The sequence below is a fragment of the Pseudophryne corroboree genome, chromosome 6 (assembly GCF_028390025.1).
Source record: "Pseudophryne corroboree isolate aPseCor3 chromosome 6, aPseCor3.hap2, whole genome shotgun sequence".
Taxonomy (NCBI): domain Eukaryota; kingdom Metazoa; phylum Chordata; class Amphibia; order Anura; family Myobatrachidae; genus Pseudophryne; species Pseudophryne corroboree.
In genome coordinates this window covers 645,861,782-645,873,862 of record NC_086449.1, presented here as the reverse complement: position 1 = coordinate 645,873,862, position 12,081 = coordinate 645,861,782, and the positions used below count along the sequence as shown (strand labels likewise).

Below are 12,081 nucleotides of genomic sequence, written 5' to 3'. Positions count from 1 at the left end.
CCACCAAGCCTGCAAGGGGACTCTTAGCACTCGCCCCCCCCTCCAGCATTCTGGATACTGACAGCCCGTCCGCAAATTCTGCATCAACCCCAAACAAAAAAGGCATGGGAAATACTATTCAGAAGTTTAGTACATAATGTAAAAGTGCATGGAATACAGTTTCTTTTTTCAGTTGCTTTGGATATGATATCATCCAGATAGGTGGCCTTCAATTGTGGTACACATTTGTAGTAGATTTCTGAAGCTTCGCATCACTCAGCGGGTCATGTCCGGCATTATCACTGCAAATTCTTGCCGAAGCTCGCTGTCATTAGTCTGGCTATGTTAGCGAGCAGAATTTTTGCTACAGGGAGGAAAACAATCCTCATCAGCTTCATGATAGGCCATACACAGCTGACAGCGGAGGTCTACAAGCATATATAATATTATATATATATATATATATATATATATATATATACACACACACACACACACACACTTAAAAAAAAAAACAGCTCATTTTAATAGGGACACACAGTATGTTCATTGTGTCTTCCTCTTGTTCAGCAACCTGTGAGCAAACAGGGAACTTCCTTAGTAATTCCTGTAAAAGATCACATTTCAAAACCATGTTTTACCATTCAAAATTCCACCTCAAAACACACAGCAGTTCTGTAGAATAAACAAGTCAGTTTGTACAGAATGAATTCAGTATGTGTCTAGGCTGCAGAATCAGAGTCCTGCGGCAACTGCTCACCACTTTGCTCCTGATAAACTTTAGTTTACATGAGAGCAGTCAAGCCTCAATATGCTTATATCGGGTTCTTTACATTAGAGATGTTCTGTCCCTTTTTAGGTGACATTGATCAACAGAGGATTGGGTAATATAGCATTCCAGTAACTCCAGGTACTGGAGACTTTGACATACAGTATACTGTATAATTGACCAATATTGGATTTCTTTGAACTGGAAATTGAAAATGGGTCTCGTACATTGGAGCATAATGGGTGATGGGTGTGCGGTGCACACAGTCTCCTGGGTCCGGAGGGCCCGCACAGCACACCCTATGCCCATATTTAAATACTTAAGTCTCTGAAGTCCCGCATCTGCACTGCTGCAGCAGCACAAATCACTGGCAAAATGGAGTGGTGCCCAGTGGACAAGTCTCCAGGAACAAGGTGCGGATGCCATATTCCCAGAGACCTGCGCATGCACAGTAGACTCTGGCACAGAACCAGAGTCTACTGTCCCGCAGAGAGGAGGGGCCCCGCACAGAGTCTGCGCACAGGCCCACTCCTCTCTTATACCGCCCCTTTAGTATCTCATAACAACCTACAGTATACAATTACTGTAATACGCCGCTATGGGAAAGAATAAAGAGACAGCTAGTCCTAACCAGTAATTATCTGTGAGATACTCATGGTTCTGCGTCTCTTTTTATCCTGAGAAACAGTGGGGTCTACTATATGGCAGGGCTCTGCTTAACTGACCACTGATAGAAGCCTTGTCACCCCCTCAGTGCCAGCACTCACTTGGAAAGACAAAAATGGCCTGTAGGCTAATGTCCCCTATGCCAGACCTCCTCTGATCTTTCCACATAATTTGTACATATTATTAGAGTCATACCTAATATGAAGGCAGAAACGTAGTTGGAGATCTGTCCCATGCCAACAATAAGAAAGAGAATAGCAAACATCTCCCAGCTGGTTGAGAACACCTGCACAATGCTGAAGCCGGTCTGCACAGCCATTGTGGCAAAGAAGATCTTCTTTCTGCCAAAGCTATGGAAAAAATGAACAGAGGATAAATAAAACAAGCATTGATAGCATGTAAAGCATAGTTCTACAAAGGCTCTGAACTGTAGGCAAGATCAGAATATATGGACATATACTAATTTGGGAAAAGGATAGGATTATGCTGGACACATATGTAACAATCTTAATGCACAGCCAAAAAGCGTGAGACCAATGTCAATTGCCCCATGCTATCAGCAGGCAACATTAAATGAGATTCAGTCATTAAGCGTTCGGACAGAGCAGGCAGATCTGGCATCGGCGGAGTCTGCTCCTTGAAGTTGAAAGATGGCCACATACGGAGGGTAAAAAAAAAAAAAAATCTACCTGATCATATTTACCAACATTTCCAAAAAGTAACCAATCAATTTTAATATTATCAGCACCACAGTCCGATGAGGACGACTGACCAAGGTCAAACGTGAAATGGAATCAAAACATCACAGATTCAAATTGTGAACCAACACCATTAACACTAGTGGAACATAGGGGCAGGGGTTAAAGTGAGCCGGAACGGGGTGGAACTGCATTCAGTCAGTTCCACTTGGAGATGGAACGCAGTTCTGCCTCCCCTGGCTCACCTAACCCGATGTGTGCCCGGCGCTGCAGGGAGATGCCGGGCGCCCACTGAGATTGTGTTACCAGCTGGCGCCCGGCTCTCTCACCACAGCGGAAGCCGGGAGGCAGGAGCTCACTACTGAGCTCCAGCTTCCGGCTCTGTCAGTGTGCGCTATGGGAGAGACGTCATGACGTCTCTCCCATAGTGCAGAGGAGCGGACGCCAGGAAGACTGCAGTGGTCGAACATGGGAGCGGGGCTTGGTGAGTATGGTGTGGATTGTTGGTTTTTTTTTTTTTTTTATATGTGTGAGTGCTTCTACTGAGGGCAAACTACAAGGGGGCAAACTACTGGGGGCTAAACTACAAGGGGGCATTACTACTGGGGGCATAACTACAAGGGCTAAACTACTGGGGCATTACTACTTGGGGGCTAAACTACTGGGAGCATTACTAACAGGGGCTAACTACTGGGGGCAAACTACATGGGGGCTAAACTAATGGGGGCATTACTACTCGTACTGGGGGCATTACCACTGGGGGCATTACCACTGGGAGGCTAAACTACTGGGGTCATAACTGCAGGGGCATTACCACTGGGGGCATAACTACTGGGGCTAAATGACTGGGGACATTACTACAGGCGACATTACTACTGGGGGCAATATACACAAGGGCATTACCATTAAGGGCATTACTGATGGGGGCACTACTAAGGGCATTGTAAAGGGGGCACTTCATAAGGGGCATCACTCCTGGGGACATAAGGGGCATTATTACTGGGGGCATTGCATAAGTGGCACCACTACTATGGGCTCTATATAAGGGGAACTACCACTGTGGGCACTACCAGTACAGTGGACATTGCATAAGGAGCACTACTACTGTGGGCATTGTATAAGGGGCACTACTGCTGTGGGCATTATGTGTATTACAGGGTGCTACTACTGTGTACATTATTACTATTGTGTGACCACACCCCTTTTTGAGACCACACCCATTTTTGTAGGCGCGCGCAATACCTTTATTACATGGGCACCGGGGGGAGGGTGGATGAGTTTCACCATTTCTCTAGGGCCACTTTAAGCACTGGGTACTGTTTATTTAATAAGCGGAAGTTTTGCATTTACTGTACAATGGTTTTCCGGCAGGATTGCATCCCGCTGATTTACTAGAGCACAAACTGCCAGAAACACGACAAGAGAACCCAGACTTAGCCTGATAAACCAATGTTAACATCCAATGGGAGTTGGCAAAATGATTATGCTGCAACGTTTCCCCATGGGTAAAAACAAACTGTATGGTGCACTTTTCATTTGCAGTAATAGAATATTCAATTTGATACATAACCAAATACAAGAAATGAATGCAGAATGATTGCATAAAAAGGTCTAAAAATTGTTAACCCCTAAATTCAACAAAATTGTTAAAAAACAATTTGCATACCAATAATCTCAACAATAGATCCTTGAATAGATATAGCCTTGCAACTGTCCAGTGTTAAGCTAAGTACACACTGGCAGATATTTTTGGTCGGCCCGATTATTCGCTTACAGGGGGGAACTTGATATCGGTGCTACACACTATTTTATCCCCTGAAAAAAATTACTCAATTTTTCATGAAGTCTCAAGAAATCAGGCAATGGAAAAAATCGTCCTCAACCACACACTACCCAATTTACCCACTTGGACATATGCTCAGATTATTGAAAATGCACACACACTGGTCAATACAGTATGTGGAGAATAGATTGTGGCCACGACTTTTGCTTTGGAACGACAGATCGGAAAATTGATCGTTCTTGTTTGTTGACAAGGTTTTCCTGATTTATCGTCAAAACAATTCTTTGTACACACTATACAGTAAATTTGGACGTTCTCCCGATTTTTGGCCTATAGTGTAGGTATAGTGTGTACCTAGGTTTAGTTTTTATAATTCAATAATTGTATATATTGAACCATCTAGCAGATGTTAGTAGTAGTTGTAGTTAATAAGCTAGACATTTCATTTTAAGACATGGTAGGTCAAGATCCAAAACAGTCCAGCACACATTGGTTGGTTAGAGTGCAGCAAGGGAGATGTTGCAACGTTTTTTTTTTTTTTTTGCCAAATAGGATATCGTAACTTAAGTAATACATTGGTAAACAAGGGGATTTTTATTTTTTTAAATAACGGTGTTTTAAAGTGTGTGTGTGTGTGTGTGTGTGTGTGTGTGTGTGTGTGTGTGTGTGTGTGTGTGTGTATGTCTCTATACTATCTTTTTATTAACAGGTGTATTACAGAAGACAGTGGGTCCAGTCTGCCATGTCTTACTGGCATTTGTGGTCCTCTAAGTGCCAGCATGACCTTGCAGTCTTTAAAGCTAGGAATGACAGGGTTTGCTTTGCTGGGACTGGTAATGCATTCACAAAGGACAATGGGGGTCATTCCTAGTTGATCGTAACCCTGCAAAATTTTGCAGGACTACGATCATGTTCATAGACATGCGGGGGGGTTGCCCAGCACAGGGCTATCCCGCCCCGCATGTCATTGCCGGCCCTTCCCCCCGCAGAAGTGCAAAAGCATCGCACAGTGGCGATGCTTTTGCACTTTAGGAGTAGCTCCCGGCCAGCGTAGCTTTAGCGTGCTGGCCGGGAGTTACTAGTCGCTCCCTGGCCCGCAGCGTCTGCGTGTGACGTCATGCAGCCGCTGCGGTCCTCCCCCCTGCACTGTCCAGCCACGCCTGCGTTGGCCGCACCGCACCCACGAAACGGCGGCCAAACGCCGCTGTTCCACCCCCGCCACTGCCTGTCAATCAGGCAGAGGCGATTGTAGCGTGGCGCAGTTCTGACCCGATCGCGCCGCTGTGATAAACTGCAGTGTGTGATCGGGTCAGTATGACCCCCGATATTAATAGTATTATTAGTACTTATTAACACCACACTCACCACCCTGGGGTTTGGGGAATAACCTATTGGCCGTACTGTTGGTTATAACCAGGAGGGGGACCCACATGTGTTTTTTTTAATTTTGGGCCTGACCCACCTATATTTGGGCAGAAGTATGATGGTGGGGTGCCCTCACAAATTTAAGGACCCACTCTTTTGTCCCTAGGATTCTTTTACTATTAGCCTAACTTAGAGAAGTAGGGCTAGTTATCAACTGCAGGGACCACACACTTAAAAAAACAAAACAAAAACAAAACAAAACAGCATATTCACACTATTTTTTCCATATAGAAATCCTAGGATCTGTACAGTGCTTTCAAACCACAGAGGATTTTTGGAGGGTTTCCAGTGGACTAAAGTGACCTTCTACAAGTCCTGATCTGAATCCTTTAGAACTTCTATAGAAAAGTCTGGGGAAGTCACCAAACAGCTGGAGCAGTTTGCTAAGGAAGAGTGGCCAACCGATGGGCACAGAATAGTTATCCAGTCTACACCAGGAACACTCACTAAAAAATAAAGGGTTTGCAATGGACATCCACAACTCACTGCGCAAGGTTCTCCCTGTGCGACATCAGCTGACATCCAAGGAAGAAGAAAGCAGTATTCTCAGGAATTAGGTGCCTACAGAAAAGCTTGAGTTTTCTGGGTACATTCTCTTTCTTCAGAATGACCCATGAAGCAGCCATCAATATTATTAGAGAGAATAATTAGCCGATCAAGAGATTTTTGAACATAATGACCTGCAAATTCATCCTTACTCTAGTCTAGAAGATCTTACCAGAAATCACTTCACTGTCACCACCAAGTTTAGAGACGAACACATCTTGTCAGAGGTGTAACAGGAAGACAGAGATAGAAGAAACTCGAAGAGGGTCATCAGAGACATTTCAAAATGCTGAAATACAGGTGTGAGGAAAACAAAGAAGTGATATCCACCACTTTAGCATGCTCATGAAGTTTCAAAAGCTGTATCACAAAATTAATGACACATTTATTCAGGAAAGCCATACAGAGCTTGAGGATATGGTGATGAGAAACACTAGGGGAATGGGACCGAGTAACAAGGTCATGTAGACAGCTGCAAAAAACAGGTTCAGACATTTGCAGCAAGTGACGCATGAAGGCAACACAAACAGCTACTGCTTGGATACCTTCTACAGTCATCCAGCATACTGTAGCTTAAGAGAGGCCGACTGGGAAGGTTTGTTCAGGCCAAGGACATGGCCAAACAGTCACAGGCTGAGGGAGATGCTATGGGATGAGGATGAAAAGCCTCCGGGGGTCATCCAATCCGTTCGCTCGCTCCTTTTATCGCAGCCGAGCGAACTGCACGTGCGCCGGCGCATGCCAGATGGCCAAGGCCGTAGCTGGGCTGCGATTGCCTCTGCCTGATTGACAGGCAGAGGCGGTCGCTGGGCGGGTGGGTGCGGAATGGCTGCGTTTGGCCGCCGTTTCGTGGGTGCGGTCCGGCAAACGCAGGCGTGGCCGGACCGTGCGGGGGGGCGGGCCGCAGCGGCTGCATGACGTCATACGCAGCCGCTGCGGGCCAGGGAGCGACGAGTAGCTCCCGGTCAGCACGCTAAAGATGCGCTGGTCGGGAGCTACTCTTGGAGTGCAAAGGCATCGCTGCTGTGCAATGCCTTTGCATCTCTGCAGGGGGGGGGGGGGGCAGCACTGCCATGCGGGGCGGACTAGCCCTGTGCTGGTCATCCCCCCCACATGTCAGTGAGAATGATCATAGCTGTGCTAAATTTAGCACAGCTACGATCAGGTCGGAATAAGGGCCTCTGTGCAGCTAGCAGTTGTCATTGACTCCAAGTCTAATAATAGTAATCATTCATACATCACCAGAGACCCACTGGTCCTTCCTCCTTAGAGGCAATGGGCTTCATAGTGGTACACCCATAAGTCACACGAAGAGTTACCTTCAAACCCCCACACCTTGCACCTGCTGTCTCACTGTATTAAAGGCTACACCAAGATACTTTTTTAGTCCAGGTCTCTTTTTTTTTTTTTTTTACTTTTCCAGTATGAGACTATTGCATCTCAGATATAGGAATTTGCAACATATATATGGGTCTATTTACTAAGCCTTGGATGGAGATAAAGTGTACAGAGAAAAAAGTACCAGCCAATCCTCTCCTAACTGTCAGTTTTCAAACACAGCCTGTGACATGGCAGTTAGGAGCTGATTGGCTGGTACTTTATCTCCATCCAAGGCTTAGTAAATAGACCTTAGTTGCTATTGTTATTTAGGTCAGGTGTATCCTGCTTGTCATAAGAGTTGCTATTCAGCCATCAATTACCGTTCCCGTGTTATTCCGGTATACACAGTTTAAAAATGCAACATGTTGGATTGTACAATTTTAAACTGTAATACTGGTTAGGAGATGTCAGAGTTAAAGGCATTACAAAGCTTTAGGGGCCTATTTACTAAGCCTTGGATGGAGATAAAGTACCAGTCAATCGGTTCCTAACTCATTTTTCAAACACAGCCTGTGACATGGCAGTTAGGAGCCGATTGGCTGGTACTTTATCTCCAGCGACTTTATCTCCATCCAAGGCTTAGTAAATAGACCCCATAGTCAAGAGTATCCCCCTATAAACAATACATTGATAATGTCAAGTCAAGCAGTTCTGTTGTGCAACCAGAGCTAGATCTTCCATATATATTCACAGCCGGTCAATATAGTCTAGATATAAAACTCAACTATAACACGGTTCTCAGTTCAAGTAAAACCAAAATTGTCTAAATCTTGCAACCTGATTTGTTCATCCTAGCCAGAGCATTGTATATCCTATTCTGGACCACTTTACATGCTCTGAACTAGAAAGCAGCTGTTGCTATCGTGGAGCCTGAGACTAATACCCCTTTTCCACTAGTTCAAAAAACACGGGTAAATGCACGGGGGCGCGCATTTACCCGTGTTTTTTGCAAGTGGAAAAGGGTAAACCCGGATCAAGTGATCCGGGAATCCTACCCTGGTAGCTAGCCGGGTTGAACACGTGTTCAACCCGGCTAGCTGTCTAGTGTGAACGGGAGCCGTGTCGAGGTGACACGGCTCCCGTTCACAGTGCATAGGGAAGGCGGCGCTGGGAGATCATGTGATCTCCCTGCGCCGCCCCTGCCGTGTCACTAGAAGCGTCACCAACCCGGCATTTGCCGGGTTGTGACTGCTAATGGGAAAGGGACCGAGCACGGGTCGCAGCAGGGGGCAGCTCCCGTGTCAGGCTCCCGGCTGCGACCCGTGCTCGTTAGTGGAAAAGGGGTATTATAGTACAAGTTGTGCAAGTCACACGGAAATCCAGGCAACCAGGCAGGAATTTCTGTTCTGTTGGTTTTGAGGTTCCCTGGTACAGGTTGTGAGATACTGGACTAAAGGTGCTCTTTGTATCCAAAAGGGGCCATAGCTAGTACACTGGCTGTTCCAGTTGCCAAGGCAAGCTGTTAAAGCTATCACAGGCCAAACTGTTTGCTGTTAGTATTAGCAATTGAGGCACTACTTTGGGGACTCAGTAGGTGAGATACATTCCTGGCTTACAGCTGTGATAATTATTACACAGTGTGTGTTCTTATAACAATAATGGAAGCTGGCCACTGTTGCACAAGAATAGGTCAAGATGAGCACAACAGATTCATGGTACGAACGAAGGGATAAGCAGGAAAGAGGTGTACAAGATACTGCAGAAAAGACAGGACATTCAGCTCTGTGCTCCGCACGGATTGCAGTTTTAGAGCTGGCCGCACACTGTGCACATGCCCAAGCAGGAAGGCCAAGGCCCAGACACATGCCTAAGCAGGAAGGCCAAGGCCCAGACACATGCCTAAGCTGAAAGGCCAAGGCCCAGACACATGCCTAAGCAGGAAGGCCAAGGCCCAGACACATGCCTAAGCTGAAAGGCCAAGGCCCAGACACATGCCTAAGCAGGAAGGCCAAGGCCCAGACACATGCCTAAGCAGGAAGGCCAAGGCCCAGACACATGCCTAAGCAGGAAGGCCAAGGCCCAGACACATGCCTAAGCAGGAAGGCCAAGGCCCAGACACATGCCTAAGCAGGAAGGCCAAGGCCCAGACACATGCCTAAGCAGGAAGGCCAAGGCCCAGACACATGCCTAAGCAGGAAGGCCAAGGCCCAGACACATGCCTAAGCAGGAAGGCCAAGGCCCAGACACATGCCTAAGCAGGAAGGCCAAGGCCCAGACACATGCCTAAGCAGGAAGGCCAAGGCCCAGACACATGCCTAAGCAGGAAGGCCAAGGCCCAGACACATGCCTAAGCAGGAAGGCTAAGGCCCAGACACATGCTTAAGCAGGAAGGCTAAGGCCCAGACACATGCCTAAGCGGGAAGGCTAAGGCCCAGACACATAACTAAGTGGGAAGGCTAAGGCCTAGACACATGCCTAAGCAGGAAGGCACTGAATAACCAAGGAAGGCTGCATTGTGCTACAGAGGCTACGAATTAACAAAATCAATATATTAAGGAATGTTTTCCTTTTCATTTCTGAGAGAACAGCTACAGTACGTACTCCGCTTTGCTAAATCGACATATGAGTAAAAAACAAATAGCTTGTGTAGAGTGTCCTGCTCATCTAGGCGTGGTCTGTCATTACAGATGTTCTTGTATGCCCTCACGGTACAGTGATAATCAGTCATGTGAAACAAGTACAAGTGCAAAGATGTTGACACAGTACATGACATTACATGAGTATAGCAAAAATCTACCACCTATGGCAGGCCTGGCCAACCTGTGGCTCTCCAGCTGTTGTAAAACTACAAGTCCCATCATGCTTAGCAACAGTTTTGCTATTAGAGAATGCTAAAACTGTGGAAGGGCATGCTGGAATGTGTAGTTTCACAACATCTGGAGAGCCACAGGTTGACCAGGCCTGACCTATGGTTTTTTTTTAGCAGGTGCAGGATTGTTGATAGTCAATTGGATGCAGGGTTTTTTTTTCTAATTGTTAGAACGGTGAGAGTTTTTTTTTTTTTTTTTGCAGCCTCAGAGCATGAACAATGTTTTATATAAAATCAATATTATTAGGAAATATACGTTATGGTAAGAACTTACCGTTGATAACGTGATTTGTCTTATGTCCACAGGTATCCACAGGATAACATTGGGATATTGTCGAGCGACAGCGAAAATGGCACCAACACGGTCACGAGCTTTCTGGCCTCCCAGGATGCATTGGGGCCTCCACTATATAGTCCCGCCCACTGACTCAGTCAGATCAGTTCTTTCCACAGCGATTTTAGGCAGGAACATTAGGTAGAGACCTGTACAGGCGATAAGAACACACATGCACACCCTTCCATACAAGAAGGAAGAGGTTTTAGTGATTGTCTAGATCCTCAAATCAGATGCGTCAGGGTGGGATCCCTGTGGATACCTGTGGACATAAGAGAAATCACGTTATCAACGGTAAGTTCTTACCATAACGTATATTTCTCTGGCTGGGTCCACAGGATTATCCACAGGATAACATTGGGATTCCCAAAGCCATTTTAGTGGTGGGGACGCTCCTGATTACACAGTAGGACCTTTCGCCCGAAGTCTGCGTCATGAGAGGCAAAAGTATCCAAGGCATAATGTCTGATGAATGTGTTTATGGAAGACCATGTGGCTGCCCTACATATCTGTTCTGCTGAAGCACCCTGTTGTGCTGCCCAAGAAGGACCTACCTTACGTGTAGAGTGTGCAGAGACATTAGCCGGAATAGGGAGATCTGCATGAGAAAAAGCTTCTGATATTACCATTCGGAGCCATCTCGCCAGCGTCTGTTTACTAGCAGGCCATCCTCTTCTATGGAATCCATATAGGATGAAGAGAGAATCCGTTTTCCTGATGGCACTAGTACGATCTATGTAGATTCTCAAAGCTCGGACCACGTCCAGCGACGCTTCTCCCGCAGATAGTCCCGATACCTGAAAAGCTGGGACTATAATCTCTTCATTCAGGTGAAATTTTAATACCACCTTTGGAAGATAACTAGATCTCGTTCTGAGAACTGCTCTGTCTGGAAAAAAACGTAGGAAAGGAGACTTACATGATAATGCTCCTAAATCTGACACTCTTCTGGCTGACGCCATTGCCAGTAAAAAAAGAACTTTAACCGTTAACCACTTAAGATCTGCTCTCTCAAGTGGTTCAAACAGAGGACCCTGGAGAAATTTAAGAACTAAATTCAAATCCCAGGGAGCTGCAGGAGGAACAAATGGAGGTTGAATATGTACTACTCCTTGGAAAAACGTACGTACATCCTGTAGGTCAGCAATCTTCTGCTGAAACCTTACAGTCAACGCTGTGACTTGCACCCTCAAGGAAGCAACTTTCAACCCTTTATCCAATCCTGCCTGAAGGAAATCCAAAATCCTAGCTACTTTAAAAGATCTCGGATTGTAATTTTTTCCAGTACACCAGTGAATATAGGCTTGCCATATTCTATGATACACACGAGCCGAAGAAGGCTTTCTTGCTCTAAGCATGGTTTGGATTACTTGTTTCGAAAATCCTTTAGCCTCTAAAATAGAGGTTTCAGCAGCCACGCCGTCAAAGATAAGCGGTCCAGATGACTGTGACAACAAGGACCCTGCATTAACAGATCTGGACGTTGAGGGAGCAGTATCGGTGCTTCCACGGACATTCTCAACAGATCTGTGTACCAATGCCTTCTTGGCCAAGCTGGAGCTATTAGAATGATTGCTCCTTTTGCCTGTTTTATCTTTCTCACTACTCTGGGTAACAGAGATATTGGTGGGAACAGATATGCCAGCTGAAACCTCCATTCTACTGACAGTGCGTCTATCAGGACCGCTCCTG

At 46.1% G+C, this 12,081-nt stretch overlaps 1 protein-coding gene across 1 annotated transcript in view; it reads right to left on the bottom strand.

Moving 5' to 3' along the window:
• LOC134933180 (solute carrier family 22 member 4-like) overlaps positions 1-12,081 on the bottom strand; it is a 265,361-nt gene that overhangs the window by 139,497 nt on the left and 113,783 nt on the right. The window contains exon 3 of the mRNA XM_063928193.1: positions 1,610-1,764. Within this exon, the coding sequence (XP_063784263.1) occupies positions 1,610-1,764 (155 nt within the window). The remainder of the gene's footprint in view (positions 1-1,609; positions 1,765-12,081) is intronic.